This window comes from Castor canadensis, chromosome 1 (assembly GCF_047511655.1).
Source record: "Castor canadensis chromosome 1, mCasCan1.hap1v2, whole genome shotgun sequence".
Lineage (NCBI taxonomy): Eukaryota > Metazoa > Chordata > Mammalia > Rodentia > Castoridae > Castor > Castor canadensis.
Window position 1 is genome coordinate 202,879,887 of NC_133386.1, and position 18,550 is coordinate 202,898,436.

The 18,550-nt window shown below is 47.6% G+C and overlaps 1 protein-coding gene across 1 annotated transcript; it reads right to left on the minus strand.

The window, feature by feature from the left end:
• Positions 1-321: 321 nt before the first annotated feature.
• On the minus strand, positions 322-8,291 carry Catsper1 (cation channel sperm associated 1). The gene is made up of 13 exons (XM_020164984.2): positions 8,124-8,291; positions 7,779-7,842; positions 6,341-6,550; positions 5,110-5,223; positions 4,799-4,952; positions 4,399-4,490; positions 4,092-4,235; positions 3,870-3,933; positions 3,625-3,697; positions 3,480-3,540; positions 2,409-2,484; positions 486-600; positions 322-348 (listed from the first exon to the last, which is right to left on the minus strand). Exons 1-13 carry the CDS (start codon positions 8,289-8,291, stop codon positions 322-324), a joined length of 1,362 nt encoding a protein of 453 aa, XP_020020573.2.
• Between the last annotated feature and the right edge of the window lie 10,259 nt (positions 8,292-18,550).

Here is an 18,550-nt window from a genome sequence, read left to right on the forward strand (position 1 = left end):
CCCTGATCAGGGCCCACTTTCTTCATTACCCCTCTGGCTACTGCTAATGCACTGCTGGGCAGAGCTAGGATGCTGGGCCCTGGAAGGCCAGAGGAGAGCCAAGAACAGCCCCTGTCACACATCACACTCACACATATGCCTGTGTGCAACACAGAAGTTCTCTTGCCCTGTGCCTTGGCTCAGCCAGTTAGGACACAGAGCCACCTAGGGTTTTAAAACTCCATTGGGACTCTGTCTCTCCAGTGCCCAATCACAGCAGCAGAGCAGCGACTTGTCCCAACCCACCCCATGGGCAACCAGCTCGCCAAAGGTTCTCCAGGGTCACTTCCTGAAGTCTTCTTCTCCAGCCTGTGGGATGGGACAGGGGGATGAGTGAACCAATGCCAGTCCTTGAAAATGCCTAATTGATTGTAACTGGCCACTTCTGGACAGGACCCCCCAGAGAAACTCCTCTCCCCTTCCCTCCGGTGTCCTGCCTGGTTCACCTCAAAGGCAGTGTCAACAATCTCATCGATGACAGATGCCTGGGAACGGAATTTCTGCTGCTGCTGCTCCACTCCAGCCACCAGCTGCAGGAATTGGAACTGGAGCTCCCGCTGCCTGGAGGAGCACAGTGGTGAGGCAGGAGCTGGGCCACCCTGCCTGGTATCCCTTCTGGGTTCCCAGAACCCCTACATGGCTCTTCTTTAGAGTCTGCTCCTCAAATTTACATCATCCTAGATGTCCATCTTCAGTATGTCTCCTTTTCAATGCCTAAAAAGTCCCTTACGTCTGTCTGCACCACAGAGGCTCTGCCACTCCTCTATCTACCCATTCGTCTATCCATGTGTTTTACCCTTCATCTATCTGAGTCTCTCCACAGACCCACTCAACCATCTGTCCATCCATTTACTCACCCGTCCAAACACCGCACCCACTCACACTCACCTAGGCCTTTATCCACCTGCTCTTCCCTGCATCCACCCACTCAGCCTTGATGGTGCTGTGTATCCACCTGAAAATTCGTGCATCCATTGCCCACTCACTCACCCACCCCACTACCCATTCACCAACCCACTGGATCTCGTCAACCCATCCACCAAATATACTGAAAACAATGAGTAAAGTGCTCTGAGGATGCGGAGTGGAACAAGAAAAAGGGCTCGCTCTCAAAGCCAGGCAACCATGGACACGCAATAGAAAGTAGAAACGCGAGCTGCTGAGGGCACCCAGGAAGGAAGCCTCATTCAGTGGGGGTCTGGAAAGGGAGCACCACTTGGCTGAGTTTGGAAAACATGTGAGAATTTGCCAGCCTGGGGTAGGGCTCCTGGTGTTCTGAACAACAGGGAGCATAACTGATGGGCTGGGGTGGGTTTCTAGGAAGGCTGTTTCAAGGAGTGGATAGATTGAAGGTGGAGGCATACAGAAGTGTCAAAACAAGAAACCTGGACCCTGATCTAAAGGGAGAAGGAACCATTACAGGGGTTTAAACTCAGGAGAGGAAAAAGGCAAAATGACAAAGCTATACTGAAAGATTGCTTTCGATGGAGAGAACCAGTGTGGACCATACCCCCAAGGAAAGTGTCCCAGAGATCACCTGAGCCTAGCTTTAACATCCAGAGAACATTCTATGCAGAGAGAGCAATGCAGGCAAAGACCTGGAGGAGGAGAAATATGTACCATGCTTGGGAAAGAGTGTGAGCAAAGCAGGGTTGTGCTGGGGTGGCAGTGACAATGATGGACCAGGGAGACTGGCACAGGCCTGATCACACAGGGTCCTGAATGCCCTTGTGGTGAGCAGAGCCCAGAGGACACCAGCTTTCAGGCCTGCCTGCTCTGTGTGCTGGTCTAGAGCCAGGCTGAAAAGGGCAGACAAGACCTAACTTCCAGAGAGGACTTCAGGGGGTCCACGCTTCAGAGTCTTACACATGAGTCTCCAGTTGGCCACTTGAATAGATAGGAATGGGGGTTGACCATCTGGCCACCAGGACTTTACCTAAGCTGTTCACCGCAATTTCCCCTCTTTCTTCCACCTGGCTGCTCAGCCTCCATGGCCCAGCACAGGCATTTAGAGGCCAGCCCTTGAGCAGAGATGGAGTCTGTGTCCTTTTGGGTCCCTGGGAGCCCTCACTGGGCCCGGCCCTGACAAGTGTACGGATCCTTATTGAATGAAGAAAGGAGTAGAATCCCACATGGTACAGGCCACTCTGGATTCTGTTCTCTGAAAGCTGGGCCTTGCTGCTCCCCTGTTCCAGAGGCCACTTGCGGTCTCGGTGTCCAACCCATTGGTTTGGATACAAGATTTAGCATGTGACCCCACTTCCAGAGAAATTGGGACAACATCTTTCCCCATCTCCAGCCCACCCATCACCACATCAGGTCCCCAGACCTCCTGCCTTAGGCCTCCCCTCCCTTTTGTCTCTCCTCACTTCTCTGTCATGGCCCCGAACTTTCTCTCGATGAGCTGCTTCCCCACGGCGCCTTCACTCACTGTCTCCTCAGTGTCTGGATGAAGAAAGAGCAAGGTAGGGACAAAGAATGTCAGGAAGATGCTGGGATTTGAGGAGGTAGAGGAACCCCAAAGCTTAAGGAATTTCTCTCCAGCATGTCCCAAAGAGGTGGCTTCTCCAGGCATGGAATATGTAGTAAATTTGTTTGTTCATTTCCTTGCCCAGCCTCTGTTCCTTCTTTTTGTTTGTTATTATTTTATGGGTGTGGTGCTGGGGATGGAACCCAGGGCCTCCTGAATGTTAGGCAAATGCTCTACCACTGAGCTACTCCTCCAGCATTCCAGTTTTCCTGAGGAACTTCCCTCATCCAGGTTCACTCCATATTGTCTAGCTGGGATTGCCCCCCAACCACCACCACTGCCCTCCTAGTTCCAAGGACACATGACTGCAACCTGGTCCATCACAGTCTCTGGTGATTGGTTCCAAAGGTGCACATGATTCAATCGGAACAAAGGAGGCTCATTTCTGGGACTTGGGTGGAACTGCTGGTTGGGGGAGGAAGGTCACATTTTCTGCTGGGAGGGCAGGGATGGCTAATCTGTGAGGACTTGGGCCTAGAGTTGCAGGTGACCATTTTGCCACCACAAGGAAAGAATTTCTCTAAGAACAGAACCACACAGAGCAGTGGTATAAAAGGAGACTAAATCCTGATCATCATTTGAGTCCTGGATCAAACCATTCTTGAAAACCCTAAGTAATGGGAGCCAATTACTCTCTTTTAGCTTAAGATGTTCTGTATTGAGTGTCTACTTTTTTTTTTTTCAGTATTGGGGTTTGAACTCAAGTCCTCACACTTGTGAGGTAAGCGCTCTAACACTTGAGCCACTCTGCCTTAATTGACTTTAGAGGATTGTCCTAGAATTTCTTTAAAGTTCTAAACTTGAAAATTCCTCTGCCTCTCAGATTCTAAAGTTCTTTAAAACAGAGCCTGTGATTCAGTGCCTGGCTGTGGAGAGGGACTGGGTAGAAGGAGAGGGCCAGGGCCAGTACCTGTTTGGTTGAGCTCTGTCAGGGAGTCATCCAGCAGCTTCTCGTGGATCTGGGCAGCCATCTACAGAGAAGAGGCCTCAGTCCTGCCTGCAGTCCCCTGGAGCGCCCACTTTCCCATCCACCCACTCCCTCTCCATGTGGGTACCTCCTGCTTCACTTTCTCCAGGCCTCTGAGCAGAGCCATCTGGAAGTTATCCACCAAAACGGCAATCACTAGACTGGGGAGTGGGGAAATGGAGTGGTCTCAAAGAGGACACCGGAGGAGAGAGGAGAGGTCTGATACCCTCCCGAGTTCGGTGGCATGACCAGGGTGAGGGGGCTTGGGTGGGGGTCCTGGGGGACAGGTGGGGGAGTGGAGAGTGAGGCTGGGCAGCAGAGCAGGAGCCTTACTTGAGGAAGATGAAGTACTGGATGATGATGTAAACCATCAGAATGGGAATAATGTACCAAGCACCTGGAGAGGGGGTGGTAAATGGGGGTCAAGTGAGGGGCTCCCTCCCACCCCTACCACACCCCTTCCAGCAGGCATCAGTAAGCCCCACATCACAGATGGATAGCTGAGTCCTTAGGGTCTGCCTGCCCTGACCAGCCCAGCCCTTGCCCTCTACCCACCCTGGGCCCGGCTGTCCAAGTAGATGAGGGACCAGTCGTCCAGAGTGAGCAGGGTGAAGAGGGTGAAGATGGTGGTGAAGATGCTCTGGAAACGCTCGGGGTCTGATTTCCGGAACAGTGCCCGGAGGACCACAGAGAAGAGGACTGGTGGTTGTTCAGGGTCATGCCAGGCTCCGATCCCCTATCCTTGTGCAGCCCCTTCCTGTTCCCCACCACCACCACCACCACCACCACCACCACTGACCCAGCTACTGCCCCTGCCACCTTGGTGCCTCAGGCCCCGCCCCAGCTCCACTGCACAGGATACACATGCAGGTAAACATGAGGATAAGGATGGCTGCAATAGATGGCAAGGTTTGGGCCAGAGTCCCTGTTACTTCCTGAAGGCTGGTCAGGATGCTGTGGGCAGAGGTGGAGAGGGAGGCTGTATCAGCGGGGGTGGGGGTGGGGATCCTCGCCCAGCAACCAGAACTTGCACTGAAAGCTGGGGATCCATGATTTGCTGGTGACTTGATGAGTCCTGGTACTTTCCAGGATAATGAAGAGATTGATCCCAGTGATGGATCCCAGAGGAGAGTTATCAGAAGCAGGCTGGAGACTGCAGTCCCTCCCCTCATCCCTTGAGCAGGTCCTGTGGATTCCTTGGGAACCTAGGCCGCTTTCCTTTGGAGTCCCCACCCCAGGATGAACAGCTCGGCTGCACGGACCTGAGCCTCCTCAGGACCCGGAGAGCCCTCAGAGCCCGCATGCTCTTGAAGACTTTGAGGATCCGGAAGAGGCCGTGGCTGTAGAAGGAGGATGAGATGGAGTTGAGCTGTAGGAGCACAAAATCCAGCACTGCCATGATCATGATGAAGAAGTCTGAGGGTGGAGAGGGTGACTGAGTGGGGAGCGGCCTATTGGGCCCTTGGTCCAGACTCACAGGCCTTCCAATGCTAGCGCCCCATTCCTGCCCCTCTTTTGTCCTCAGTCTCCCCCCCGCCCCCATTCAAGGCTCCCCCAGCTCCAACCAACCCACCCAGATTGTTCCAGCCATCATAAAAATACTCCACGCCCTGAGCAATGATCTTGAGCAGGGCCTCTAATACGTAGATGCAGAGGAAAATGCAGTCCAGGACCAGGAAGTTCCATTCTGTGGGAGCAACAAGGACTTGCACAAGGCTGCTCCCAGCCCCCCAGTGCCACTGGGACATCACACAAGCCCAAATACTGCGGTTTTCCCTGGCTGTACCTTAAAAGGCTGTGTGACTTAACTACTGAGCACCTTAGTTTTCTTGTCTGTAAAATGGGGACAATAGTTTGCTTGATAGAGTTGTCATGAGTACTAAATGCATTTAACAAGCACCTAGAATAGAGCCTGGAACAGTGAGCATGTAACGTGACCTTTTCTTTTCCTTTACCCTGTTCCATGTTTTTTTGGTTTTTTGGGGGGGCGGGGGGATGGTGATGGTATCAGAGTTTGAATTCAGGGCCTTGTGCTTGTTAGGGAAGCACTTTACCACTTGAGCCACACTGATAGCTCTTTTTTGCTTTAGTCATTTTTGAAATAGGGTCTTCCATTTTTTTCCCCGGGGTGACCTTGGACTGTTATCCTCTTATCTACGCCTGCTGTGTAGATGAGAGGTACATCACCATGTCTGGCTTGTTTTTTGTTTAGTTTAGTTTTGTTTTGTGTTTTGGTGGTACTGGGGTTTGAATTCAAGGCTTTGTGCTTTCTAGGCAGATGTTCTACTGCTTGAGCCACACCTCCAGCCTCATGCCTGACTTCTTTTATTGAGATAGGGTTTCCCTATTTTTTTGCCTGGGTAAGCCTGTAATTGTGGTCCTCCCCATCTCTGTCTCCTAAGTAGCTGGGATTATAGAAGTGAACCATTACGCTGGACCTCACCAAGATTTTAGAGGCCAACCTTTCCAGGCTCTCTTTCCAACCACTCCAGGGGTTTCCTGGCAGTTCCTGGACACCGGGGGTTCCCCTTAGTTTTCCCACCCAGAACAGCATATTTCAAGCAGATACGCCACCTGGTGGCTATATCCACAAACAGCACAGCTTCCAGTTCAGCTGGTGTCTTCTGACCTCAGCAGTAACTTTCTGAGCCTTATCTCTGGTAATACTGGGACTATCACTGACTTCCCAGGGTTGAGGATCAAGTGAGATAGGTTATACAAATCACCCATCCCATCACAGGGTCTGGCCCCAGGGAGGCCCTGGAAGCGCATCAATGACTTTCTTCAGAAGAACAAGCTCTTACCACCCCGGATCTCAACTTCAGCGAAGGTCTGGGCCACAAGCATGATGGTGTTGAGGCAGACGGTAACGAAGATGAAGGACTCAAAGCCCAGGGACTGAGTCAGTGTCCGCATCATGTTCTGAAGGCCCAAGATGACCTTGCTAAATTTGTCCCACAACAGCTGGAAGAGATTCCCAGTGTACTTCTTGTGGGCCCGCTGGCTCTTGCCTACTAAAAAGGGACCAGAAAGTCATGTCAGCGCAGGTGGGGGTCACAGGTGTCTCAGGCATATTCTCAGTCTGGGTTGGGACTCCTTGTCATCACTGCCCGCTGACCTGCTGTCCGACCACTAATGTGCCCTGCGCTGTGCTGGTTTGGGGGCCACAGTCCTGATCCCCTTTCACACTTTGGAGTTGGCTTGAGTGGATTCTAAGGTTTCCTGGTCCTGCACCTCCATGTCTTTTGCTCACATGTCAACTTACACATGAAAACATGACCCTCCGTCCTCTTGGTGAGCTCTCCCTTTCCCTTTAAGATCCTGCTGAAATATTCTCTCTTCCTGACTGCTTTTCCTGTCCCCATCCAATAAGTCACTTGTCCCTTCTGTTTGTTCATGAGATGGTTGTCATGTTTACTAAACTATTAGGAACCAAATCTGGGAGACTGTAACAGCCAAAGTCCCTCCATGCCTCCTAGTAAAGCATGCATTCAGGCATTAGCTCCCAGGCTTTGTCCTCAGCAGCCCACAGTTTAGTAGGGAAATGAGGACACATAGAATCCACAGAGGTAAATGTTCAGATGTGGAGGCTCCTAGCACTGGATGGCCTGGGATTAAGCACCCACTCCCAGCCCTAGATCACCCCCTCAAGGGCAGGACAGGGCTGGATTCTTCCCTGTACTGCTAGGGTTCAAGCAGTTCAGGCACTCACATTTGATTAGCCTTGGGGCCAGCAGAGTGTCCCAAGTGGTAGAATGCCTGCCTAGCAGGCATGAGGCCCTGAGTTCAAACCCCACTACCACCCTCCCAAAAAAGAGGACAAGTCTCAATGATCAAGAAGTCAAAGTGTGAATGACCAAACGAAGAAATACTACATGGCCTGCAGAGGTGCATGATTCAAGGATGGGGTAGGCGTGGCTCACACCTGTGATCCCAGCTGCTTGGGAGGACTGTGATCCACACTACCTGAGACTCTACCACAAAAAGAACTAAACGTGAGCTTAGTACCTGCCTAGTAAGTGTGAGGCCCTGAGTTCAACCCCCGCCTCCCAGTGACACTAAATAAATAAGAAAAAGAATAAAATTAAGGACGGGATGGTGAACAGTGAGAAATGTGGAACACACATGTAGTTGAGATTCAAGGCTCCTGGTGAGCCAAGGCCAGGGCGGGTCTGGGCTAAATATGGATGAATCTGGGCCAGGCAGTGAGAATTGGGGGTGGGAAGCTCGGCAAAGACTTACTTTTGCGTTTATGGAAACGGTCATCCTCATTCCAGGTTTCCGATTCTTTGATGGTGGTCTGGGCCTGAGAGGGATGTGACTGAATTGCTACGTGGGATTGAGTTCCGCTGTAGGTTGAGGTCCTGGAACGCAGTGTACTCGGAGCGCCTAATGGAGGCTTGCGTGGGATAGACATTTGAGAGGCACCGTACTGGGAGTGGGAGTGGTACTGGTTGGCCGGGCGGTCTCTGATGTGGTATTCACTGGGGCGGGGACCACCACGTTGCTCTCTGCAGAAGTGCGATGGGATAGGGTGGGAGGATGTATCAGAAGAAGTATGGGGAATGTTTTCTCCACGTTGCTTACGGCTTCTGCCCCGAGAGTGGTCAGGAAGAGGGGGCCTGCCATGTTGGCGGGATTCACCACGGTGGTGGTCCTCTTCTTGCTGGGGGGCATACTCTTGGGAGGAAGGGTCCCGTTGCTGATGGTGGCCCCCAAGGTGGTGTGGTACACCTTGGGAATGACCCCTACCATGTTGGGAAGTCATGGTGTTTGAGGACACACCAGACTGGGGAGATACGGGCTCAATCACGGGATGGGGTCCACCATGGTGGTGATGTTGTCTGCCATGGTGCTGTGGCCCACCATGGTGGAGGATCCCACCAGGCTGGGTCCTGCTATGGTGCTCATCATGAAAGTGCTGTGCATTGATAGAGGAGGGAGCAAGACCAAAGGCTGTGGAGGGTTGGTGGGGATGCCTGCCTTGATGGCGGGACATGCCAGGGTGGTAGAAAGAAGTGGCATTATCGTGGATGTTTAGAAAATCTTGGTGGGGTTGGGTTCCCCCATGAGGGAACCCACCACGTTGCTGAGTCTCCCCACGTTGTTGGGATTCATGATGGTGGGCTCCACTGTGGCCTGGCCTATGGCGTGGGGAGGGTGAGTGGAGGGTAGAGGGTCCATCTAGGTTATCAGTCTCTTCAGTCTTTGAGGGTTGATCCATGACTATGCTGGGAACCCTGCAACGAGGAGCTAGAACCAGTTGCTCTCTTCTTGGATTTCCTTTCTCTTGGAAGCTTAGCTCAACGTCAACTGAGCTTCTCAGAAGGGCTGGCTATTCTTCTGGAACTCTCCTTTCTGTGATGTCACCAGAAGGCGTGGGCCTCATTTAGAAATGCTTCTTTCTGGATTACAGTTCAGAATTAAGAATTATTATGTCTCACTCCTTTGTTGTAAAATGAGACAAGTGAGATCCAAGATAACTCAGCAGGGCAATGGTGAACAGGACAAGATGTCCACGGTGACATCATGGCTCCATCAGTCGCTTCAGACTTGCCGTTGTAAAGAACTTCATGAGAAGAGCTGGGGATGTTGCTCAAGTGATAGAGCACCTCCTCACAAGCGCAAAGCCCCGAGTTCAAATTCTAGTGGTCTAGTAACTCCCAATCCTGTTCCACTTGGAGACTGCGGTTAGGACCACCTGACTCCCCTGTACGTAGACATGTGACTTTGGATTTATTGCTTCATTTTCCCATGCTTCAGTTTCTTCCGTTAAGTGGGAGTATTAGCATCTACCTCACAGGATCAAAACCGAGATATATAAAACTTTTTTCCCCTTTTTTGGTGGTACTGAGGTTTGAACTCAGGACCTCATGTTTGGTAGGCAGGTGTGCTACCATTTGAGCCACTCCCCCAGCTCCCTTTTTTTGCTTTAGTTATTTTTTAGGTAGGGTCTCATGTGTTTTGTCTGGGGCTGGACTCAGATCAGGATCCCCCTACCTATAGCCTCCCTCCTCACTGGAATCACAGGTGTGTGCTACCACACCCGGCTTATTTGTTGAGATAGGATTTTACTAACTTTTTGCCTGGACTGGCCTGGAACCTCAAGCCAATCACCACCTCTCAAGTAGCTGGGATTATGGAAATGAGCCATGGCTCCTGTCAAGATATGTAAAGGTTATATTTGTTGACAGACTACTCTCCCCCACTCTTCCACCCCCACTTGGGTTATTAAACAAAACTATCAGCTGTGATTTACAAAGGACCTGCTTCACACAATTTAACTTAATCCTCACAATTATCCCACGTGATTGATATAGTAATCTCACCATATAGCCGGCCCCAGGCAAAAGAGCAAGACCCTATCTGAAAAATAAATGAAAAGCAAGAGGACTAGGGGCATGGCTCAAGTGGAAGAGGGCTTGCTTAGCAAGTGTGAGGTCCTGAATTCAATCCCCAATACTGCCCAAAAGAAAAAATCAGCACTGTCTAACTCTGAAGTGTACTTCTAACCATCGTGCTGTCCTGTCTTCTTCCCGAAATCCTCTCCAAAGCTTGTCCTACACACCCTCTCTCCCTCCCTCCCTCTCTTCCTGCCTTCATTTTGTGCTGGGAATGGAACCCAGGGTTTTTTACATGCTAGGAAAGTGCTCTACCACTCTGCTGTATCCCCAGTGCTAGAACAGATCTTGAAAACAGCTGTAGCCAAAAGGAATAGGAGCAACTTTTAGGCTTTGGGTTTGAGCTCCCCTTCCTGAATGTGGCATTTAGATGGAAGGACACAGGATCAACACTCCAGGGAAGGCTCTTCAGCTGGGCTTCTGCAGAATCATGGAGTTCCCTGAGACATCTCTAGGCAGGGGATCTGAAAAACAAATCTTGAATTTTGAACTTCCTGGGTCAAGAGAGGCAGTGCTTTTAGTGGTGGGCAGCTGCCCACCAAAAACCACTTGATGGAGATCGGTCAGTTGGGTGTGGCAGTGAACTGTACTTTTACTTAAGTCCTTTCTCAGTTTTTCATATGAATTTTGAAATCAGGACATCTGTGGTAACGTGTACAACCATATTTCCTGGAGAGATAGAAGCATTGTCTTCCCGCTGAGCCAACACCCCAACCTCCCCCACTTTGTGATGGTGAGTGGCTTATGAGAACAAACTCTACTAGTGAGATAGAAAATCAGAGGAGCTGGTGGAGTGGCTCAAGTGGTAAGAGTGCCTGCCTAACACGTGTGAGGCCCTGAGTTCAAATCCCACTACTGCCAAGGGGGGAAAAAAGACAAGAAGAAATAGTTTTTAAGCTGGGTGCTGGTGGCTCATGCCTGTAATCTTAGCTACCTGGGATGCTGAGATCTGGAGGATCACAGTTCGAGGCAACCCCAGGCAAAAAGTTATTAAGACCCCATCTCAACCAATAGCTGGGCATGGTGGCATGTTCCTGTCACCACAGCAGTCATGAGAAGTTTAAAATAGGAGGGTCATATTTCACACCAGCCTGGGCAAAAAGCAAGACCCTATCTCAAAAAATAAACAGAGCAAAATAATGCACTGGAGGCGTGGCTCAAGCAGTAGAGTGTTTGCTTGACAAGTGTGAGGTCCTGAGTTCAAACCCCAGTATCACCCCAAAACAAACAAACAAAACAAATTACAACTTACAGGGTAAGGGGTGCAGTTCACCTGCCTACCATGGTTTCATCCACACACTGCAAAATAAATAAATGAATAAAATTTACAAATGGAAAATGGTGCCAGCAAAACTATAAAATACCTTACTGCAAGTCACAGCCATTTGACAAGTAAATATGGTAAATTTTAAAACATCTTTTGGTATCTTAAATAGATTAAGTATTTTTTTTAAAAAGGTTATATTCAGCAAAAAGATCCAAAAAAGCAAGTTATTTAGAAGTAGGGCCTATTGTCTGAAAAAAGAAAAGTCATCCAGTTGGTGTGTTAGTCAGCTTCCCATCACTATAACAATATACCTGTGATAATTAACTTATAAAGAGAAAAGGTTTATTTTGACTCACAGTTTTCAGGTTTCAGGCCATGACAGATTGGCCTCATTGTATTGGACTACGGCCAACAGCACATTATGGTGGAAGGTCTGCAGAGCAAAACCTCTCACATCACCAGCCAGGAAGCAAAGAGAAAGAGAAAGACTAAGAGATCAGGTCTCACAGTTCTTTGAGGGCACACCTCCAATGACTCCCTAAAGACTCCACCACTTCCCTGTAGCGCCAAGCCTTTAACATGGGCCTTTGAGGAACTTTCAAGATCCAAATTCTAACAGCTGGTTGGGCTGGAGATGTGACTCAAGTGGTATAACATCTGCCTCGGAAGCGAGAAGCCCTGAGTTCAAACCCAAGCACCATAAAAAATAAAAGTTTAGCCGAGTGCCAGTGGCTCATGCCTGTAATCCTTGCTACTCAGGAGGCAGAGATCAGGAGGATCGAGGTTCGAAGCCAGTCTGGGCAAATAGTTCATGAGATCCTATCTTGAAAAACCTTCACAAAAACAGCTGGTGGAGTGGCTCAAGGTGTAGGCCCTGAGTTCAAGCCCCAGTACCGAAAAAAAAAAAAAGTTTATGCAAATTGTAGAAGTTGGTGAGAACTGCATTATTAGCCAGCATATAAAATTAGAACAAGTGAAATTCCAGTGAAAGATGCAGTACAAAAAAAAAGAGTAAAGTTTCCACTGTCAGAGAGAACAGCTTGACAGATTGATGGCATATTCTATGAGGCTAAACAAGCCTTTGGTTGTTTGCTAATAAACAAAAAAACAACAAAGGTCATGCTATTACATAAGATTTGTAAATGATGCTGACCAAGAAAAAATTCAGCTTTCCCAATCAAGCAATTGATTTAGTGTTTATTTATATTTTTAATCAAAAGTTCAGTCTTGCCAGGCCGTGGTTGAGACTTCTGTAATCCCAGCACCTGGGAGACAGAGAAAGGAGGATTGTGAATTCAAAACGAGCCTGGGCTAATGGGATCTGTGAGCCAGCCTGAGCTACAGCACAAGATCCTGTCTCAAAAACAAAAATAAAAAAGTTCCACCTTGGCTTTTGTACTGATGTTTCCCATCACCAGCTGCCTCCGTCAGAGTTTTTGCCGTTCTTGTTTAAAAAACAAAACAAAACACTCACTGATGTTGTTACCAAACATTTCTCTCTTCACAGAGAGAGGTGGTGTCAAAAACAAAAAATGCTGCAAAATGGCCAACTTTATTAAACAAAGACTAATTTACTTAAAAGTGTTAAAACATTTTTTGATCAGTAATCCTGCTGGTTCATCCCCCCTCCCCCCAAAAAAATTGAAAGCAGAGACTTGACCCAGGTATTTGTACAGCACGTTCACAGCAGCCAAAGGTGAAACAAGCCTAATGTCTGTGGATGGACGCACAGATAAAATGAGGTAGATGCACACAATGGAATATTATTCAGCCTTTAAAAAGGACAGTCGGATACATACTGCATCAATGAGCCCTGAAGAAACAGTGCTAAGTGAATAATCCAGACACAAAAGAAGCACTGTGTGATTCTACTTCAAGGAGGTACCTGGAAAAAGCCATTTCATAGAAAGTGGCATAGTGGTCACAGGAGTTGCAGGGTGACGGAGAAGGGGAGTTATTGTCAAATGAGTGCAGAGTTTTTGTTTGGGGTTATAAAAAAAATTCTAGAGACGGATAGTGGCACAACATCACAAATGTACAAATGGTTAAAATGGGGGAAGGACCTGGGCCTTTCTTCGTCCCCTATGGCCCCAGGAGTGGAGCTGGGCTGGCAGTGGGGACCTCTGTGTCCTGTCCTGTCCCTGCTGGAGACTTGAACCCTTTCCAAAGCCCTCTCTGGCCAGCTCTGCATCTCCCATCCTGGGCAGTGATGGCGGGGAGGGCACTGGTGGAAGGGATACAGGTCAAGTCCCTGTGAAATTTGTTCCCTCCAGGAGCTGTGGTGTGTGGGGCCCCTAGTGTCCTGTTCTCCCAGGGCAGATGCGATTGTCTAACCATATTTGAACCATGGTGTCAAATCCATGACCTGTTGCCTCAGCCTACTGCTTCTTAGGGCTGGCAGTACAAACCTAATTTTCTAGTTACTTTCCTGCTTTTCCAAGCTCAGTGGAAAGGAGGTTCCACATACACCTGTGGTTGGGGTTGGAGCAGAAGGGGAGATGCGTTGCCCTCCGTGACATTGTTCTTATTGTCCTTGGACTGTTTCCAGACATTTCATTTAAAAAATGAAATGCAGCTGGTGGCTCACGTCTGTAATCCTAGCTACTTAGAAGGCAGAGATCAGGAGGATCATGGTTCAAAGCCAGCCCAGGCAAATAGTTCAAGAGACCCTATCTTGAAAAAACCCAACATGAAAAAGGGCTGGTGGAGTGGCTCAAGTGATAGAGCATCTGCCTCGTGAATGTGAAGTACTGAGTTCAAACCTCACTATTACCCAAAAAAAATGCAGATTCATGTAGGACACAACTTGTTTTCAACATATGATCATTCAAATAATCATGTTATTTGTCCCCTCCCTCCTTCCTTTCCTCCATCCCCCACACCCTTCCTCCTTCCTTCCTTCCTTCTTCCTTCCTTTTCTCTCTTTCTGATGCGTCTTTACCTGGTTTTGGTATTAAGGTAATATTGGCTTCATAGAGTGAGTTTTATAGCTTTCCTTCCCTTTGTGTTTTTGGAATAGTTTTAGGAGCATTGGTGCCAGCGAATCTATCAGGCTGGGAGGTTCTTTATAACTGTCTTAATCTCATTTCTTGTTATAGGTCTGTTTAAGTTGTTTATGTCTTCTTGGTTCAATTTTGGTGGGTCATATGTGTCAAGAAATTTACCTGTTTCTTCTTGATTTTCTAGTTTGCTGGAGTATAGTTTTCCAAAATATTCCCATGTGATGATCTGAATTTCATTGGTGCCTGTTGTAATGTCTCCTTTTTCATTCTTGATTTTATTAATTTAGGTCTTCTCTGTTCTTCTTTTTGGTTAATTTGGCTAAAGTTTTGTGGATCTTGTTTATCTTTTCAAAGTACAAACTTTTTGTTTTATTGATTCATTGTATTATTCTTTTGATCTCTATTTCATTAATTTCTGCCCTAGTTTTTTTGTTTGTTTATTTGTGTACTGGTGTTTGAACTCAAAGCCTCATGCTTGCTAGGCAGGTGCTCTACCACTTGAGCCATGCAGCCAGTCCTTTTTTGTGTTGGATATTTTTGAAATAGGGTCTCACTTTTCACCCAAGCTGGCTCTGAACCTCGATCCTCCTGATCTCTTCCTTCCAAGAAGCTAGGATTATAGGTGTGAGCCACTGGCACCTGGCTAATTTCTGCCCTATTTTTATAATTTCTTTCCATCTACTACTTTCACAGTCCTATACTTTGAGTTAATTTACTTCCTTGATTAAATTTACTCCTAGGTGTTATTTTTTGGGGGTATGGGTACTGAGATTGGAACCCAGGGCCTCATGATCTCCCCCTTGAGCTACTCCCCCTGTCCTTTATGCTGTGGTTATTTTTTCAAATACGGTTTCACTTTTGTCCAGGTTTGCCTGAATGGGAATTTTCCTACTTATGCCTCCCATGTAGTTGTGATTACAGATGTGGAATACCACACCAAACTTACTTGAGATGAGGTCTTAGTTGAGATGAGGTCTTGATAACTTTTTGCCTGAACTGGCCTCAAACCTCAACCCTCCCAGTTTCTGCCTCCCAAGGAGCTCGGATTATAGACGTTAGCCACTTTGCTACACTCTACTCCTAAGTATTTTATTTATTTATTTTTGTAGCTATTATGAATAGGATTACTTCCTTGATTTTTTTTAATGGGACTGGGGTTTGAAGTCAGGGCTTCACACTTATAAAGCAGGTACACTACTGCTTGAGTCACAGCTCTAGTCCATTTTGCTCTAGTTATTTTGGACATGGGATCGCACAAACTATTTGCCTGGGTTGGCCTTGAACTGTCATCCTCCCAATCTCAACTTTTCAAATTGCTAGGATTACAGGTGTGAACCACTAGAACCCAGCAACTTTCTTGATTTCTTTCAGTGTGATGGCTTGGATAAAAATGTCCCCCCAAAGACCCATGTATTAAAGGCTTGGTGCCAGCTGATGGACTTTGGGAAAGTGACCTAATCAGTGGAAGGTGGTGGAAACTGTGAATAGTGAGCCTGATTGGAGGAAGTGGGCTGCTGGGACATGACTTTGAAGGGGGATATCTTGCCCCCAGCCTCTTTCTCTTTTAGTCATTGTCTCTCTGCTTCCCCGACACCATGAGGTGAGTATCTCTGCCCCAGTCCACCCTTCCCCCATGATGTTCTGCCTCAACCCAGGCAGGAGCAATAGAGCCAGCCGATCATGGACTGTAACCTCTGAAACTGTGAGCCAGAATCAATCTGTCCTCCTTTGAAATTGTTTCTTTTAGGTGTTTGTCACAGTAATGAAAAAATGACTAACATTCTCAGCAATTGTGCTATTAGTGTATAAAAAAAGCCACTGATTTTTAAATGTTGATTGTGTATCCTGCAACCTTACTGAATTTATTTATCAGTTCTAACAGTTTTTTTGGTGGAATCTTTGGAGTTTTCTTTACCTAAGATCATATCATCTTCAAAACAGGGATAATCTGAACTCCTTATTTCCTATTTGAATATTCTTTATTTCTTTCTCTTACCTTATCATGGTGGCTAATCCTTTCCATATTATATTGAATAAGAGTGATCAAAGTGGGCATTTTTGTATCATTCCTGACTTTAGAGGAGACATTTTCAGCTTTTTTGTGGGGGGAGAAGGTAGTTCTGGGGATTGAACTCAGGGCCTCACACTTGCTAGGCAGGTGCTCTACCACTTGAGCCACTTCACCAGCCCTGGTTTGTGTTGGGTATTTTTCAGATAAGTTCTCACATTTATGCCTAATGTGGCTTAGACAGTCCTCCAGTTATGCTTCCTGTGTAGCTGCGATGACAGGAGCACACCACCCAGCTTTTATTGGTTGAGATTGGAGTGTCTCTAACTTTTTGCCCAGGCTGGCCTCAAATCACAATCTTCCCAATCTGTCTTCCAAACAGCTGGGATTACATGTATGAATCACTATGCCCAGCTTGATCAAAAGTTTTTTATTGTTCCTTTTGTAGACATGTGTATTACATTTATTGATTTGTGTATGTTGCATTCTTGAATCCCTCCGATAAATCTTTACTTGGTAGATAATTTTTTTATGTGCTGTTGTATTTGCCTTGCTAACTTCTTTCTTTCTTTTTTTTGTGTGTAATACTGGGATGTGAACTAAGAGCTTTACACTTGCTAGTCAGGCTCTCTACTACTTGAACCACTCTGCCAGCCCTTTTTTGGAATGGATTTTTTTCGAGATAGGATTTCACAAACTATTTGCTTGGCTGGTTTCGAACCTCAGTCCTCCTGATCTCTGCCTCTTGAGTAGCTAGGATCACAGGTGTGAGCCACCAGCACCCAGCTGACTTGTCAGTATTTTCTTGAGAATTTTTGCATCTATATTAGTCAAGAATATTGGTCTGTAGTTTTTAGTTTTGTTGTATCCTTGCCGGGGGTGTGTATGTCTGCATTTTGAGACAGAATCTCACTATGTAGCCCAGCTGGTCTTGAGCTTGAGATTCTCCCATCTTAACCTCCTGAGTACTGGGACTTTGTGTGGCTTTCCTCCCTTACCCCACCCCCCTTTTCTTTTTGGTGATATTGGATCTGAATTCAGGGCCCTGTGCTTGCTAGGCAAGTGCTCTGCCTCATAAGCTACACCCCCAACCCTCCTTGTCTGGTTTAGATATCAGGGCAATAGTGGCTTCTGAGAATGAATTTGGAAGGCTTCCCTCTCTTTTGATACTTTGGGCCAGTTTAAGAAGTATTTGAATTAGTTCTTTATAAGTTTGGCAAAATTTAGCAGTGAAGCCATCTGGTCCTGGACTTTTTTTGTTGGAAGATGTTTTGTTACTGATTCTATCTTGCTATGTGTTACTGGTCTGTGTTTTTACTTTCTACTCATTCGATTTTGGTAGGTTATGTGTCCCCAGAAGCTTATCCCTTTTTTCTGTGCTTTCTAATTTGTACAGTTGTTCATAACAGTCCTTAATGACCATTTGCACTTCCATGGCATTGGCTGCAATGTCTTTTTTCATCCCTGACTTTATTTGGGTCTTTTCTCTTTTTTTTCGTAGTTAGTCTAGCTAAAGGTTTGTCAATTTTGTTTATCTTTTCAAAAACCCAACAGCAAGCTGTTTTTAGGCTCCAGTACCAAATAAAAAGACATCAGTCTTCAACTCTCACAATTATGGGTAACAATGAAGGGGGGAGTTCCGGGCCATAGATAAAGGTGAGGTAGAGGACTCAAGATCCTGCCCTTGGTGGCCCCCACTACTGGGAGTGTCCTTACTCTCAGGGCCACCCCTGAAAGCCACATCCCCTCTCTGGGACTCGGTCTTCCCATTCGTAATGGGGTGTTAGAGTCTGACTCCTGCACCCCTTGCTGCCTGTGTGTTGTGAAATCCCATGAGACTGGAATGAGGGTGGAAGATGGGGGTAGGAAGGCCATCCCGTCCTTTGCTACTTTGTAGGTGCTAGCAGGATTTGGGGGAGGGGGATGGTGGCCCCTTGGCATCCTCAGATTCCAGCAGCCCTTCCAGGTCAAAGAAGCTAATCTAGGCCCTTTCTTCAGGCCTCTTGCCCTGCAGTCCCCCTCCACTCCTCCTGCCCATTCTGGGAAGCTGCCCAGTTGTGTTGGCAGAAAACCAGCTTCTCTCACCGTGCCCTGCTTACCGAAGACTCCCAAAGCACTTGGGCTCTTTGCCCTTCCCTCCCTTTCTCTCTCCCTCCCACCAAGGCCACTCTCAGGAGGCCTTACAAGGCAGTTCTTTAATAAGGAGACTGTAGGGATTGCTGGGTGTGGGTGAGGGGGCAGCACAGTGTTTTCCAATGGCAGAAGTTGCAGCAGGACCAGGACTTCGGTGTCTGAGCACTCTGGTTTCTATTGTAGTTCAACTTTGCTTGCTGGGT

Coding starts and splice junctions, on each gene's coding strand:
- Catsper1 (XM_020164984.2), bottom strand. CDS start 8,291: ATGGTAGGGGTCATTCCCAAGGTGTACCACACCACCTTGGGGGCCACC. Junction 2,485..3,479: donor GACAGAGCTCAACCAAACAG/GTACTGGCCCTG, acceptor TTCTTCATCCAG/ACACTGAGGAGACAGTGAGT. Junction 601..2,408: donor TTCGGGGCCATGACAGAGAA/GTGAGGAGAGAC, acceptor GTGCTCCTCCAG/GCAGCGGGAGCTCCAGTTCC.